Here is a 17,774-nt window from a genome sequence, read left to right on the forward strand (position 1 = left end):
CCCTGACTGGTGGCAGCTGAAAGGCTTGCATTTGAGATCTGGCAGTACCATTTACTAGCTATGTGACCTTGGGCATACCACTTCACTGCTCTGGGCCCCAAGTTCTTTAACTGTAAAATGAAAGGGCCAAATTAGATTTTTATTCAACAAATACTTCTTGTGTACCAGGTACTGCCCCAGATGTTGAGAAACTGACAGTGAACATGACCAGGCCTAGAGATTGCCACTCTACTTGGTGGGCTGATATAGAAATGTCTTCGGACTCACTAGGTCTACATTCTCTGATTCTACAATGGTCCAGCAATTTCTAAAGCAGGAAAGGATTCAGGGAAGGAGCTTCAAAGAGAATTATTCTACTTCAAGTTGTGAAGTATGGTGATGTGGCTGAGCAATGGATAGAGACAGGTGATCACAGGGAAACTCTAAGCCCAGGGACAAGAGACAAGGCAGTCAGGGTAAGGAAATGAATCTGTTGGGAAGAATGATCTGTGGATGCGTGCATCTCTCTCTCTCTCTCTCTCTCTCTCTCTGTGTGTGTGTGTGAGAGAGAGAGAGAGAGAGAGAGAAATAATGGTCATCATCCTTATTATCATCACAGCAATCAGGAAAGAGAGATAAGTATTCCTGGAAAACTAACAAAGTAAAGAGAGAAAAACTACAAACCCCACTTGACTGTGTTAAACAATAACACTCATTACAGTCATTTATTAGGACCATTTACCATTTGTGTCTGGGAGAAGGCAATGGCACCCCACTCCAGTACTGTTGCCAGGAAAATCCCATGGATGGAGGAGCCTGGTGGGCTGCAGTCCATGGGGTCACTAAGAGTCGGACACGACTGAGCGACTTCACTTTGACTTTTCCACTTTCATGTGTATATGTGGAGAAGGCAATGGCAACCCACTCCAGTGTTCTTGCCTGGAGAATTCCATGGATGGGGGAGCCTGGTGGGCTGCCGTCTATGGGGTCACACAGAGTTGGACACGACTGAAGCGACTTAGCAGCAGCAGCAACCATTTGTGTCTAGTTACCAGGCAGCATAAAATATATGTATCGTTTACTGCGTGTCAGGTTATTCTTGTTATAAATTATATTGATGTGAAAGTCAGTGTTGGGGGGGATAAACTGGGAGAATGACATATACACACTGCTGCTAAGTCACTTCAGTCGTGTCCGACTCTGTGTGACCCCATAGATGGCAGCTCACCAGGCTCCCCCATCCCTGGGATTCTCAGGCAAGAACACTGGAGTGGGTTGCCATTTCCTTCTCCAATGCATGAAAGTGAAAAGTGAAAGTGAAATCGCTCAGTCGTGTCCGACCCTCAGCGATCCCATGGACTGCAGCCTTCTAGGCTCCTCCATCCATGGGATTTTCCAGGCAAGAGTACTGGAGTGGGGTGCCATTGCCTTCTCCACATATACACACTACTATATATAAAATATATATAATATAAAGATACTCTGGGTGGAGAAGATCCCCTGGAGAAGGAAATGATATTTCCTTCTCCGGTATTTTTGGAGAAATATTTCCAGTATTTTTGCCTGGAGAATTCCACAGACAGAGGATCCTGGCAGTCTCTAGTCCATGGGGTTGCAGAGAGTCGGACACAACTGAGTGACTATCACTCATATATAAAATAAATGTCTAGTAAGGGTCTATTGTGGGTTTCCCTGGTGGCTCAGATGGTAAAAGAACTTGTCTGCAATGCAAGAGACTCAGGTTCAATCCCTGGGTTGGGAGGATCCCCTGGAGAAGGAAATGGAAACCCCTTCCAGTATTCTTGCCTGGGTACTCCCAAGGACAGAGAAGCCTGGCAGGCTACAGTCCACAGTGTCGCAGAGAGTCAAACATGACTGAATGACTAACATACACACACACAGACACACACACAGGGGCCTATTGTATAGCACAGGGAACTCTTCTCAATACTCTGTAATGACTTATATGGGAAAAGAATCTTAAAAAAGAGTAGATATATGCATATGGATAACTGACTCACTTTCTTGTACACCCGAAACTAACACAACATTGTAAATCAACTATACCCCAATAAAATTTTTTTTTAAAGTCAGGGTTACATAAGTAAGGTGGGTCATCTTCATTGCCATGCTGGCCGGTGGGGGCTACCCCGAGCGGCCTGTAGCTCGTCTGCTCCAGGCCTCCCCAAGATGCATTTGGATGGCAATGCTCCCTAAGTTGGAAGGGGCAGCTGGTAACATAAACAGGAGTTTGATTTGGCTTACTGAATTTTTCAATTGAATTTGAATTCTAAGCTTTCTTAGTTCTGACAGTCTTAGTCTGTCACATTATTCACGGTTTCTCCTCCCTTACTCCTGCCAGTCTCTGGTCTTTTTCCATCTGGGCTGGAACTTTCTTCCATGCACCATAAGACGTTCCAGCATAGACAGACTGTGTTTTCACAGAGGTAATACCAGCACTTATGATTCCCAGAGTCTTTTCCATACATCTTCTCTTGCAGTGGGATGGCTTTCCATTTTAGGGATAGGGGCTGAGCCAGGGGTTATCCCTGTTTCAGAAGAAGCAAAGAAAGTCTTAGGTTTGGAAATCTGTCAGCAAGGAGCAGAGCAGGGGCTTCTCAACCCTGGAGTCAGGAGTGAGCCATTTTCCTTCTGTTGTATGCAGTCTTGATGTCAGAGAAACACTTTCCATCCATATGCAGTCCTCTGCCCAGGAGTTGGTGGCCCTTTTTGGTTAGAGTGCACACCAATTCTGTCTTCCAAGAGCAGCCTTTGTGTCTTCTGCTCCCTCCCCTTGACAGACACAGGACACATCATTTTCCCTCAAGTGCAGTTTTGGGCTCTTTCTCACTCTGAAATGTATCTGCCTCTTTTTCTCTGTTGTTGTTCAGTCGCTAAGTCATGTCTGACCCTTTGAGACACCATAGACTGCAGCATGCCAGGCTTCCTTATCTGTCACCATCTCCTGGAGTTTGCCCAAGTTCATGGCCATTGTATTGGTGACGCCATCCAACCATCTCATTCTCTGTGGTCCCCTTCTTCTGCTGCCTTCAATCTTTCCCAGCATCAGGGTCTTTTCCAGTGAGTTAGCTCTTCATATCAGGTGGCCAAAGTATTGGAGCTTCAGCTTCAGCATCAGTCCTTTAAATGAATATTCAGGGTTGGTTTCCTTTGGGATTGACTGGTTTGATCTCCTTTCTGTCCAAGGGACTCTCTTGGTATATACAGCCTTTGACGGCCTTGCTGTACTCCTTTTTCTCTGTCGAGACAATCTTTTCTTTCAAAGGTAGGAGCGGGGTGGCCAGGAAATAAACTCCAGCCACAGGTGGCACTAGTTGTAAAGAATCTGCCTGCCAATGCAGCAGATGCAAGAGACATGGGTTCGATCCTTGCATCTGGACGATCCCCTGAAGAAGGAAATGGCAATCCACTCCAGTATTCCTGCCTGGAGAATCCCTTGGACAGAGGAACCTGGTGGGCTACAATCCATGGGATCACAAACAGTGGGACACAAATGAAGCGACTTATCATACATGGACACATGGAAGCAGACCCTGGCCAGACATTGAGAAGACTGTTTCAGATGCATGCTTCTCCTGCATGTGTCCTTGGAAACCATCAGGGTTTGCTCTGCGCACTGCTGAGAAGAGGTACTCTGGCTCTGGATCAGTTGTGCTCCATGTTCCATTTGTCCACACTCTTCAACTAGCTCCAAATGCCTGAGCGTGCTGTTCAAAACTCTCCAGAATCAGATTTGAGGTACTTTCCAGTCTGAGCTTCCACTGACTTTCTGCCCCATGACCCTGGAACACACACATGCAATGTTCTAGTCTCACTGAACTGCTCACTGTCCCCAGATACCCTGGTACCATGTATGTGCATTTGTAGGTCTTCCTCTCTGCCCCACCTCCCCTCCTTTACAAGTGACAGGCCATTGTGTGGTCTGTTGCAGAGTGTGGGATGTGTCCTTGAGCTGGAGTATGGGGTGTTTGGGGCTGCGGCAGTAAGTGACATTGAATAACATGGAGTTGCATCATGGAAATTCAGGCCCCTCTTCACTCTGGCAGGCCAGGGAGAAGACCACTAAGGACATGTTCACGTCTTCCTTTGTAGCTCAGTCAGTAAAGAATCCACCTGCAATGGGGGAGTCCATCTGCAATTGAAGAGACTGGGTTTGATTCCTGGATCAGAAAGATCCCCTGGAGAAGGAAGTGGCAACACGCTCCAGTACTCTTGTCTGTGAAATTCCATGGACAGAAGAGCCTGGTGGACTACAGTCCATGAGGTCACAAGAGTCAGACATGACTTAGCTACTATACCACCACCACCATCTCTCTTTTTAATTAAAAAGAGTGCAGGGTTCAGTCAGAGACTTCATAGAAAATGGTTTCTACCATGATTCAATAAGATCATTTTATTTCTATTATATATTTATGTATTTACTTTTGGTCACTATTCTGTACAGTTTTTTTAATTTTTAATTTTATTATAATGTTATAGAGCAATTTTGATTGCTTTATAATGTTGTGTTAGTTTGTGCTGTACAACAACATGAGTCAGCTATATGTGTATATAAATCCCTCTTTCTTGAGCCTTCCTCCCAGCTTCCCCCATCCCACTCCTCTAGGTCATCACAGAACACTGGGCTGAGTTCCCTGTGCTATACGGCAGTTTCCCATTAGCTATTTCACACATGGTAGCATATATATGTCAACGCCACTCTCTCAATTCGTCCCTCCCTCTCCCGCTACTGTGTCCACAAGTCCATTTTCTATGTCTGCGCTTCTATTCCTGCCCTGCAAATAGGTTCATCAGTACATTTTTCTAGGTTTCATGTATATATATGCATTAACATATGGTGTTTGCTTTTCTCTATTTTTTATTATGGCAAGTGACTTTGATTCCCCATTAAGGACATGGTGTAAAGGGTCCTTTTACATATTTAAATAAACATTTTAAATGTTTTCTACATTATCAAAGAGTGGCCCAAGCTAATGAGCACTATTAATTCAACAATGATCAGCACATAAAAATGACAACAGTCCTAAGGAAGGCACATACAGGGTTGAAGCTGGGAGGTGGCTCAGTGCTGTTAGACTGGGTGTGCATCCCAGCTCGGCTTCTTCTGGCTGGGTGATCTTCTGCAAATACTTTCCTGTGAAAGGAGGATAATTATAAAATGGTCATTTCATAATGGTCAATTTAAATGGTCAATTATAAAATGGGACCTTTCTCAAAGAATTAAATTAACATAATGAACTCAAAGCACTTAGCCCAGTCCTGGGAGCACAGAAAATGCTCAATAAATACTAGATGCCATTTGCCAACCTCTTTCAAATGCCACCTCTTCCACGAAGCTTTCACTGACTGCTTCAGTCAGAAGTCGTCTTCACTCCTGGCACTTTGTCTAATGGAATGTCACACATTCTTTATTGGACATGGTTGCAAGGTTAGACTCTTTACGCATCTATACCCCATATAGGACCTAACACATACTAAAAGATTCTTGTGTGTCTGGTTATAAAGGCATTCCCTTTTTGTCATGTGTTTGGTTTACAAAGGCTTGTACCAAGCTTTCTGGGATTTTCTAAAAGACCCTCTCTAATCTCAACATGCTGCTGAGTACCCAGAAAAAAACATAAAGATTCTACAGAGGCTGCTTGTTGAATACCATTGACACCACTATCACACTCAGGTTACAATCATAGAGGCCTGCCTATTCCCTTTTTCTAAGCAAGAGAGAAAGACCCAAAGGCAGGAGAGGTAGAGGTTCCAGAGTCATGGATGGAGGGACAAGAGGCATGAGAACAGAACTGCAGCCTCATCACGGATGGTAAGAGCGAGCAGGGAAGATGGCTGGCAATGGAGGGTGAGACAGACACAGGGACTAAACTCAGATGGGGACAACAGGCGCAGAGTTGACGCTCTGGGCCTTCAGGATAAAGCGTCCTAAGAGAACCTGATGCAATCCTTTTGCAGAGGCTGGACAATCACGCTCAGAGGAACAGAGTAACATGCTAACCTGACTCTAGGAAAGGGACAGGCCCACCTCCGTGATTCCACCACCTGGCTTAGGGCTGTTTGCTAAGGGCTGTGTCTAGGAAGAATACCCTTTGAACCATTTGTTCCCTTTTTTTCAGAAACTGCGCCAGACCCTCTTTGGAAATACCATCCAGGTCTTCAGCTCTGACTGGACAAAGGCCTATTTCCAGTTTCATGAGCCTTTTTCTGACCTGGCTTTTGCGTTGCAAGTGGGAAAGGTAAGTGCAGGTGATCTCTTTTTTAATCCTATGCTCCCTGTGTTTCCTTCCATCCTCCTCCATATAAATGCATGTTTTCATTATAATCAAATGTAGAAACATGTTTATAATTTAAAATGTAACCTTAAATGATAACAGAATTAGTGTGTTGAAAATTCTAAGACACTATCAAGGATGTAATAAAGTCTCAAACTCTTCCCTACCCTCTTCCAAATTCTGGTTTTCCTAACTCTTCTTTCAAAGTCCTAAGCATCGCTAAGAATTTAGAGGTAGAGAGAGATCTAGGAATTTCTAACTTGTTTTATTTTTATTTTATTTTATTTTTAAACTTCACAATATTGTATTGGTTTTGCCAAATATCGAAATGAATCCGCCAAAACCTCAATAATTCATATCATTGATCATTAGCCACACAGAATTTCAAGAGCTAGCCGACTAGTTCCTTACTTCCTGCAAATCTCAAAGTTGAATGTGAGACAGGAGCACAGTGAAGGTAGGACAGAGGAAGACAGACAGCCTGAGGTGCTGGCTATAATGCTCCAGAGAGAAGCAAGTCACTGCAGGTTCTAGTCTGGCCATGGCACCCGGCCAGAGTCCATGGAGAGGCGTGGCATTGTAGAGTGCAGTGTCCCTTTGCTAAGCCTAGGGATGCTGTGCATCAGGAGGGAAAAGGCTGCCAAGAAGAATAAATGATGACATCCATTTCCAAGAGTTCATTTTTATAATGTGGGCCCTAAGGGTTCCAATACCATTGTAAAGCCCTGCTCCTCACTATTCATCCACTCCCATTTCAGGGAGGTGTCCGAAGCATTCAGATGGCTGTACAAGGATTCATCATTAAATACCTGCTGTTTACAAGGAAGGGAAAAGACTGTAACTTCCTCAGGTAAGAGGCCTATGAGAAGGATGCTAAAAGAATTAACCATTTTATGAAAAACTTTATGGGCTAAATAATCACCATGGAAAATCCCCTGGGTTGCTTCAAGAAGAAGACTTGACTCAGATGCAAAAAGTGGGGACTTACCTGGCAGCCCACTAGTTAAGACTTTGCCTTCCAATGCAGGGGATATGGGTTTGATCCCTGGAGAGAGAGCTAAGATCCCACATGCCTCACAGTCAGAAAACCAGAACATAAAACAGAGGCAATATTGTAACAAATTCAATAAAGACTTTTTAAAAACAGTCCATATTAAAAAGAATCTTAAAAAATAATAATAATAAAAAAAAGACAGAAATGGCCCTGGTTCTCCCAGAGGGGCTGGATTTCACAACTGGGGAGGGCTCTCCCAGAGTCCCCCTCAATGCTCAGCTGCAGGAATAATGCTGGCAGTTTTTATGCTCCACCGCAGACCACCCTGACAGGTAAAATGAAGCACCAGGTCTCCAGGTGGGCTCAACTGACAACATTTGATGGGAAGCCCCAACCTAACAATTCCAGAGAGAGAACAAAAGGGGTGATGAAAAGCCTCATAAATGGAGAATTCACCCTCCCGTTTAATCAGGCTGACAATGCAGTGTTTAGTGGCTGCCTATTTTTAAAAAAATCAGTTCAAATTATTTTGTTCTTAGATGTTAACAAGCCCCTATCATGTGCAAGGCTATATGATTGCTATTAGGAGAAACAGAAATAATTAAAAGGCACCTACCTACCCTTGAGCAGGATAAGTTATCACCCAAAACAGGAACTGAACATTCATCTATCCTAAGAACATGAATTGCCAGGTTCCTTAGAAGCAGAGCCAAAGACAGGAATTCTTTATGCAGGTGATTTATTAAGGGAATGAATGTCCTCAGAAGAAACCTATAAGAGAGCAGAGTAAAACAGGCTCAGGAAGGAAGAGAAGTGGAGGAGGTAGGTGGTTGCCAGTGATGGCTAGGCTCCGCCTGAGCCATGGGAGTTCTCCGCAGTGGGGCACTGCTCCACCTTCAGATAAGGGGGTGGGGCCTTTTCACCTCTCACCCCTGCTTAGGCATCTACTATGTACCCTCCTCTGGGAAGGTGGCACAACTCCTAGTCACTTCCAGGGAAAATGGCTCCAGGTCTTCAGAAAGTTTAGAACTACGAGCCGCTAGCGGAAGTACCCAAAGCAATGGCAGGATGTATCCACCAACTGAGTAAGAGATCCCAAGCAGTCTAGATGAAACACATACATCTGCTATACAAATAGAAAGCATTTAGCACAGTACTTGGTATTAAGTCAATGATAATGAATAACAGCTACTATCCACTATCTCCATGAAGCCTTCTTGAATGTTCCCAGGCACAAGTTCTTTCTCCTTCCTCTGTAATTTCCCAGCACTTTGTTTTATTCTCATTCTACCTTGCACTGGGGTTTTGGAGTATGAGGCTCTTGTTACTCATTTCTGTATCATCATAGAGCTAGGTGGATTTCACAAACCATGGCTGAGTTCATTCTCTAACCTCTATCATGTGTTTCTTCATTAGGACCACAGCTGTCAATGTTAAATATTTAGAAAATGAGCATAGCACAGGTCTCTGATGTAAAGACTGGCTCTCATTTCCAGGGAGGTCGGACCCACTGGGATTACCTGACAGGGCTAATGCCACAGGATAATCTCATGGTTAAGTCAGGAGGCACACTGCCTGCATTCAAGTCACTGCTCTACTGCTGTAAAGGCAGAAGACTAGGGGCAGACTACTCAACCTCCCTGTCTTCCCTTCCTCACCTCTAAAATAGGAGAAATAATAGTGTCCACCTCACAGCTTGTTGAAAGGATTAAATGAGGTGATATGTGTTAGGTGCTTAGGACAATGCTGGACCCAGTGAGTGCCAGATGAGAGTAAGTTACAAGTCACTAAGGGCAACCTGAAGGTGGCCTCAAATGACACGTAGGATGTGATCAGGCAGAAAGCACAGACAGGATATGCATATTAAAGGCAGCGCACGAGAAAAAGCATGGAGGTGGAACGCAGAAACAACATCCAGGGGACCGGTCCATCTGGGGCAGAGGGTTTGCAAAATGAAGTCTGGGAGATAAACCTGGGAGGACTGTTCGGGGTTGCACTTTGGAAGGGCCTGTGTTATGGGGTTAGAGAGTTCGGATGGAGCCTGACTAGAGTTCAAGAGAGAGGACAGTGTGGGGATTCAGTGGGGACCGTAATGCACAGGGTGGAGAACCAAGAGGAATAGTGTGCTGGGATGAGGATGCCTATTCTGTGGGGGCAGAGAGGATGAGACCCCCCATGACATTCTCAGAGTGCAGGCTGATGAAGGAACCAAACAGAGCCATCCTGTACTCAGAAGGGTTCCTGAAAGTGGAGGCCTGGGCCCTCGGCTGGGTGATGTTCTTTGCCACGTGTTCCTCCCCTCCTTCTGCGTTAAAGCTTGTGCAGGATAAGCAAGCACGATCAGGACCACACGCTGGCGGCGGCGCTCGCAGGCATCCTGTGGGCCGCAGGAGCAGCTCAGAAGGCCACCGTCTGCCTCATTACTGACGACACTTATGTCGCCCCAACTCCTGGCTACTCTGGGGACGGTTTCTCTGAACGGGTGAGTGCGCTCCTGCCCGTCCTGCCAGATAAAGGTGCTGGAGCCTGGGTGAGTACTAGACTCACCATGGCAAGGCAGTTGGAAGCCCACTGCTGCTCTGGGGTGGACCTCTACAATGTAAGCATCTGATGTGACCAAAGAGGCAAGGATCAAGGCCATGAGGAACCCAAGCAGCAAAGACAGAGATGCCTGCTGTGAATTTCTCCTTCCAAAATTTATCATAATCAAGAATGTTCCAGGGCCTTCCTTGGTGGTCCAGTGGTTAAGACTTCACCTTCCACTGCAGGAGGTGTGGGTTCAATCCCTACTCCGGGAGCTAAGATGCCCACATGCCTCATGGCCAAAGAACCAAAACATAAATAGTATTACAGCAAATTCAATAAAGACTTTAAAAACAGTCCACATCAAAATAAACAAACAAACAAGTATATTCCATACCTAACAGAAAAGAAGCAGATTCACAGAACACAGAGAACAAAGCAGTGGCTATCAGTGGAAAGGGAAGGAGGGGCAACATAGGCTTTGGGAGTTAAGAGGTGAAGACTATTACATATAAAATAAGCTACAGAGTATATTATACAACATGAGGAAGATAGTCAATATTTTATAATAACTATATATAAAATATTACCATTAAAAATTGTGAATCACTAGATACTACACTTGTAATTTATATAATACCATATATTAACTACAACAAAAACATTTTTAAAAAGAAAATCTCATGCCTGAAATTATCATAAACTACACTTTCATAACTAATCTTTTAAACTTGGCTAAATTCTACCTATTAGGGAAAAAAATGTGTTTATGGTTTTCCTTCTCAAGATACCATATTGGTTTAAAACAGGAATGCAGACATGAGACCGGTGGCCACCCAATTTTACCATGTATGTTTTACATGACCTTGGGTAAGATAATATGTCAGTTTTAGCACTGTGATTTTGCAATGAAACAAAGAACTCCCTTGAGGTAATAACAGTGAGTTGACATCTTCTAGATATGACTTTCATCTTCCTATTCATTTTTATCTTCTATTTCTGACTTATAGCTCCAGCTGTTTGAACTTTCAGACAAAGAAGCCACTGAGAAATTCATCTATGATCATTTACAATGTGTAAGTGTTTAAGTATTGAGGTAATTCCTTTATGTTGAACTGATCTTACAGGAATTTTCTTCCTTTTATAAAGTATATTTCTAATGATGCTTGTTAAGAAAACCAGGTCATTTTGAGGACTCAGAGAGGGCGGAATGAGAGAAAGAGAAGCCTGTCTCTCCCTCCCCACAATCTAGAGAGAGGCCAGATCACACACAGGCCTGCTCACAAATGCCGCTTTCTCCTTGGCTAATCAAACCCAAAAAATAATACTATAGAGGGCATATACAGCAAGATGGCTTTTATGGGAAGAGAAAATTTTACAGCAGTCTTGCCTCCTCTGAGGGATAAAACATAAAAATGGTAGTCTAAATTGCCAAAATGACCATTTACATTGGCTCAAAAAAATGACTTTCCGTCTGAAAAAGGTGCCCCCCCACCACCACTTCTAGCAGCCCCTTCTACGCAGTGCTCTCCCCTGCAATGAGTCTTCCCCACCCCCTGGGTAGGCGTGACACAAAGTAGGAGACAGCGATGGTTGAAAATGCAAGGTGCTTTTGTAAGATGCCTCTGCGGAGAAAGAAAGGAAAGTTGGTTTTCCAAAGAATCCGAACCTTACAATGTAGCAGGGTAACTGTAAGTCCATGTGTATGTGGCTTGTATGGAAAGGGGAAATGTGATTCATGAAACTCAGAGCTCCATGCCTTTCAAAGGTCACAGCGATGGAAAACTTGAGCATGAGCTCTCAAACACACACTAGCAATAGGTTTTTGGATAAACTAGTTACCCCAGACCTACCTCCTCCATCAGCTCTTGGGTCTATGTGGTAGGCAGAAGAACAGTCTCCTGAAACATGTCTATACTCTACCACCTGGAACCCATGACTGCTTCATTACATGGTAAAGGGGAATTAAGGTTGCTAATCAGCTAACTTTAAAATAGGGAGATTATCCTGGATTACGTGGGTGGGTCCAGTGTAATTACAAGGGACCTTATATGTGGATGAGGAAGGCAGAAGAGAGGGGAAGAGTGGTGTGATATGAAAAGAGCATCACCCCTATTGCTGCTTTGAAACTGGAGGCCATGAACCAAGGAATGTGGATAGGCTGCTGCAAGATGGAAAGGTCAAGGAAACAGATTCTCCTCTAGAGCCTCCAGAAGGAATGCAGGGCTGATGATAATTTTTTTTTTTTTATTCACTTGGGTATAGCTGTTTTGGGCTTCCCAGGTGATGCAGTAGTAAAGAACCCTTCTGCCAATGCAGGAGATGTGGGTGCTATCCTTGGGTCAGAAGATTCACTGGAGGAGGAAATGGCAACCCACTCCAGTATCTTCCCTGGAAAATCTCATGGACATGCAGCCTGGAGGGCATGTCCATGGGGTCGCAAAGAGTCGGACATGACTGAGCACACACACACACACAGTTGCTTTATAATGTTGTGTTACTTTCTACTAGAGCTGCTGATACCTTAATTTTAGACCATTAAGTCCCATTTCAGACTTCTGACCTCCAGAACTATAAGATAATAAAATAAATCTGTACTATTTAAGCTACAAACTTATGGTAATTTGTTCCAATATCAATATGAAAGCAATCAAAGCTGTGTGATAGATTTTAAATTATCTGTCATGAAATGTTAGGCTGCTGCTGCTGCTAAGTCACTTCAGTCGTGTCTGACTCTGTGCGACCCCATAGACGGCAGCCCACCAGGCTCCCCCATCCCTGGGATTCTCCAGGCAAGAACACTGGAGTGGATTGCCATTTCCTTCTTCAATGCATGAAAGTGAAAAGTGAAAGCGAAGTCACTCAGTCGTGTCCGACTCTTAGCGACCCCACGGACTGCAGCCCACCAGGCTCCTCCATCCATGGGATTTTCCAGGCAAGAATACTGGAGTGGGGTGCAATTGAAGCCTGCTTAGGGACTCTCTGTTGCAGAGAGAGATGTTTAAGGGGGCTACACAGAGAGGAACCATTTAAGAAATTACTTTCCTAGCCAACAGAGGGAAACCCTTCCCTCTCTACCTTCCATCTCCTCAACTCAGCCCTGGGAGAGTCTGATTCACTAAGAAGGACTTTCACATCTGCAACAGTTTCTTAAGTATAGCCAGAGCTGACAATTGGAAAATCAGAGCTAGAGCTATATATAGGGATTCCCCTCAAAGGCTAAGGGTTAAGCTGGAATAAGTAATAAACAGAAGTGGAATCAGACTGCACAGTGCAGGTGGGTTCGGCACAAGAGCCACCCGTGTCAAGCAGACTCAAGCTGACCATTAACCGTAGCTATGCTGGGGAAGGGCCAGCACCATTTCCTGGGTGAGGGGGGATCTTGCTTCATAGATACCCCTCTCAAGGGCACTCCCAGACCAGGGGCTGCCTGTGTGATTAGCCTCCATTCAGACCTTCACCCAATGTCATTACTATCAAAGAACAACAGTTCTAGAGGTGGGACGAGGAGTGGGAGATGGGGACTGACACATATACATCACTGATACTATGTACAAAATGGACATACTGTATAGCCCAGGGAACTCTACTCAATGCTCTTTGGTGACCTGGATGGCAAGGAAATCCAAAAGGGAGGGGATATATGTATATATATATGGCTGATTCCTTTTGCTGTACACTAGAAACTTAATACAACCTTGTAAAACAACTATACACCAAATAAAAATTAATTTAAAAAACATTAAAAAAAAAAAAAGCATCTCTGTGCCTATCTTGAGGCAGGGATCACAAGCTGAAGAACTGAGGGCTACATGTGGGAGCAGGCCTATTGTTATTATGGATTGAGTTGCATCACCCCCCCACCACCACCCCAAAATGTGTGTGCCCCAGCAGCTGTGAATGTGTTCTTATTCGGCTCGAGAGTCTTTGCAGATGTCATCAAGTTAACATCAGGTTATGCTGGATGAGGATGGGCCTCAATCCAATGACTTCTATCTTTGTAAGAAAAGAGAAATTTGGTCATAAACACTGACACAGGGAAAACGCCATGCAATAGTGGAGACTGGAGTGATGTATCTCCCAAACCAAGGACGCCGAGGACTGCCAGCACCACAAGAAGCTGGGAAGGTACCAGGAAGGTTCCTTCTCTCGGGCCTTCAGAGAGAGCATGGCCCTCCTCTGACACCTTGATTTCAGACTTCTAGCTTCCGGAACTGTGAAAGAATCAACTTCTGTTGTTTCAAGCCTTTCAAAGAATAAACTTCTGTTGAATTTCTGGCCACTTGTAGGGCAGTTGTAGGAAACTCATACATCTACCACACAGGGTGGGCAGTGTCAGTTCACCTGGTGTTGTGTTTTTAAAAGTTTGAGTCAGTGAACTTCAAAAAGAACCAGAAAATTCCATATCAAAACCTAAAGGCTTAGCGCCTTCTGGCCAAATCAGAAAATCTGGCTGCACTAGACCTATATTCTATCTAGCATGCCCTCCATTAGCTGATACGGGGAGCAGTGACTCCCATTTAACAAGTCGTGATAGACTGAATGATGTTACCTAACTGGTCAAAAGGAACTGCAGATGAGATTAAGTTCAAGGTCTCAGATGGGAAGATTATTCTGAATTTCTCTGGTGGGTCTGATTAATCATAATGGTTTTAAAACAGAAAGAGGATGGCAGGAGAGTCAGAAAAAAAGGATGTAATGAGAGAAGCAGAAGGGAAGAAGCTATGCAACGTGGGGTCATGAGCCAAGGAATTAAGACCGTTACCAGAACCTGGAAAACACTAGGAAACACCATTTCCCATAAGGACTCCAGAAGGAACATGGACTGACCAACAGCTAGGATCGAGTCCACAGATACCAAGGCTGGACAGCTAGCCTCTAGAACCCTGAGATGATGGATTCCCATTATTTTAAGCCAGCGAGTCTGTGGTCATCTGTTAAGACAGCAACAGGAAACTGACCCAAAGGTGCTCTCCTGTGCCTCAGGCTGCACCTCTCCCCTTTTCTCTCATGCCCTGAAGTACAGCCATTTGGGTTCCCATCTGGCTCTGGTGGCACTGAAATTTGTTCTCCTGCATGAGATTCCAGCCCTTGTTAGCACACAGATAGTGGAGCACAGATGAATTCACAAAAGGGAAAGCATATGCATTTTCACAGAAACCTTCCTGACACTATGCCTTTAAAGAAAAGGCTTTAACCCTGGGCACTTTGAAAGCCAGCCAAGGAGCTTCTTCTCCTCAGCAGGTAGAGTACTGACACAAAGCCAAGATAAGGCCAACCAGTGGGAGGCCCCGAATGTGGGTGGATTACATCCTGGAGCTCACAGGGCACCTTCAGAAAGTTCAGAGCAGAAAAGTAACCTGGCCAAGAAAAGAGACAGGGAGAAGTCCCTTAGAGAGGGGCAGATAGTAATTTTTCTGTGGTTCTATTAATAGCATGTTCTAAGAACCAAGGTGAGCAATGCAAAAAAAAAAAATAGAGGGAAACAACAGAATGCAAAAGAATAGAGATCTCTTCAAGAAAATTAGAGATACCAAGGGAATATTTCATGCAAGGATGGGCACAATAAAGGACAGAAACGGTATGGAACTAACAAAAGCAGAAGATATTAAGAAGAGGTGGCAAGAATACACAGAAAAACTATATAAAAAAGATCTTAACGATCCAGATAATCACAATGGTGTGACCACTCACTTAGAGTCAGATATCCTTGAGTGCAAAGTCAACTGGGCCTTAGGAAGCAACACTACAAATAAAGCTAGTGGTGATGATTGAATTCCAGCTGAGCTATTTCAAATCCTAAAAGATGATGCTGTGAAAGTGCTGCACTCAAAATGCCAGCAAATTTGGAAAACTTGGCACTGACCAAAGGACTGGGAAAGGTCAGTTTTCATTCTAATCCCAAAGAAGGACAATGCCAAAGAATGTTCAAACTGCCGCAAAATTGCACTCATCTCACACACTAACAAGGCAATGCTCAACATCCTCCAAGCTAGTCTTCAACAGTACATGAACTGAGAACTTCCAGATGTTCAAGCTGGATTTAGAAAAGGCAGAGGAACCAGAGGTCAAACTGCCAACATCTGTTGGATCATAGAAAAACCATGAGAAGTCTAGGAAAACATCTACTTCTGCTTCATTGACTATGCTAAAGCCTTTGTCTGTGTGGATTGCAACAAGCTATGGAAAAGTCTTCGGGAGATAGGAATACCAGACCACCTTACCTGCCTCCTGAGAAATCTGTATGCAGGTCAAGAAGCAGCAGTTAGAACTGGACATGAAACAGTGGACTAGTTCAAAATTGAGAAAGAAGTATGTCAAGGCTGTATATTGTCACCCTGCTAATTTAACTTATATACAGAGTACATCATGAGAAATGCCAGGCTAGATGAAGCACAAGCTGGAATCAAGATTATCGGGAGAAATAGCAATAACCTCAGATATGCAGATGACACTACCCTTATGGCAGAAAGCAACAAAGAGCTAAAGAGACTCTGGATGAAAGTGAAAGAGGAGAGTGAAAAAGCTGGCTTTAAACTCAACATTCAAAAAACAAATATCATGGCATCCAGTCCCATCACTTCATGGCAAATAGATAGGGAAACAATGGAAACAGTGAGAGATTTTATTTTCTTGGGCTCCAAAATCACTGCAGGTGGTGACTGCAGCCATGAAATCAAAAGACACTTGCTCCTTGGAAGAAAAGCTATGATCAACCTAGATAGCACATTAAAAAGCAGAGACATTACTTGGTCAACAAAGGTCCATCTAGTCAAGGCTATGGTTTTTCCAGTAGTCATGTGTGGATGTGAGAGGTGGACTATAAAGAAGGCTGAGCACTGAAGAATTGATGCTTTTGAACTGTGGTGTTAGAGAAGACTCTTGAGAGTCCCTTGGACTGAAAGGAGATCCAACCAGTCAATCCTAAAGGAAATCAGTCCTGAATATTCATTGGAAGGACTGATGCTGAAGCTGAAACTCCAATACTTTGGCCACCTGATGCAAAGAGCTGACTCATTTGAAAAGACCCTGATGCTGGGAAAGATTGAAGGCAGGAGAAGGGGATGACAGAGGATGAGATGACTGGATAGCATCACTGACTCGTTGGACATGAGTTTGAGCAAACTCTGGGAAATAGTGAAGGATCAGGAATCCTGGCGTGCTGCAGTCCATGGGGTCGCAAAGAGTAGGACACGATTGAGTGACTAAACAATGACACACACACAAAAAAAACAAAACAAAACCAAGGTTGGCACTGTACATTATTTCCTTCAACTTTTGCAATAATCCTAGGGAAAAGGTATTTTTATCTGCAATTACAGATGAGACTGAAACTCAAAGAAGTGAGTTGGAGTTAGTATAATAGAATTGGTTTTGAATTCAGGTTTCTGAAACTCCAATTTCTAGAAAACTCTGCTCCCCCTGAGTTTAACAGGGTAATGAGGAGGAATGCAGTGACTGAGGGAGGCTAGATAAAGGCCATCCAGAGCAACTCTGAAGGGCTGGGCTAGGATGGATGCTGGAAAAACGGAGAGGGAAAATACACGAAGTCTTAGCCATGAGTCAAAGAGAGTCACGTGATATAAGTGGAGGAAAGAAAGACAGATTGAAAACCGAGAAAATGATGGTGCCATGGGCAGGCCTGAAGCAAGGCAAGAGGATGCATTTGAGAGGAGATGACCTAGGGAAGCAGAGACAGCTTCCACTGTCCTTTCGTCAGCTAGAAAAAATCCCTCAGGCTGTAAATCCTTGAATTCGTGCCCACAGGTCCACAGAGATGCACAGCATTTAGACCAATGTGTTTTTCCTTTGTTTTCCAAATAGTTCAAAGGAGAAGGATGCCATGGCGTCATCTTATTTCTTTACAGCCTGATCTTCTCCAGAACATTTGAAAGGTAAATGCTACAAATATTTGCACAGGTATTTCCTATAGCTCTGGGGTCATATGAACTACCTTCTCCTGTGTTGGAAAGTATTTTCAT

General features: G+C 44.1%; 1 protein-coding gene across 1 annotated transcript in view; it reads left to right on the plus strand.

Moving 5' to 3' along the window:
- MINDY4B (MINDY family member 4B) overlaps positions 1 to 17,774 on the plus strand; it is a 42,715-nt gene that overhangs the window by 7,501 nt on the left and 17,440 nt on the right. Inside the window, exons 4-8 of the mRNA XM_044940613.2 lie at positions 6,120 to 6,239; positions 7,034 to 7,125; positions 9,586 to 9,751; positions 10,803 to 10,868; positions 17,617 to 17,687. Coding sequence (XP_044796548.1) covers positions 6,120 to 6,239; positions 7,034 to 7,125; positions 9,586 to 9,751; positions 10,803 to 10,868; positions 17,617 to 17,687 — 515 coding nt within the window. The remainder of the gene's footprint in view (positions 1 to 6,119; positions 6,240 to 7,033; positions 7,126 to 9,585; positions 9,752 to 10,802; positions 10,869 to 17,616; positions 17,688 to 17,774) is intronic.

Source organism: Bubalus bubalis, chromosome 1 (assembly GCF_019923935.1).
Source record: "Bubalus bubalis isolate 160015118507 breed Murrah chromosome 1, NDDB_SH_1, whole genome shotgun sequence".
NCBI classification, from domain to species: Eukaryota; Metazoa; Chordata; class Mammalia; order Artiodactyla; family Bovidae; genus Bubalus; species Bubalus bubalis.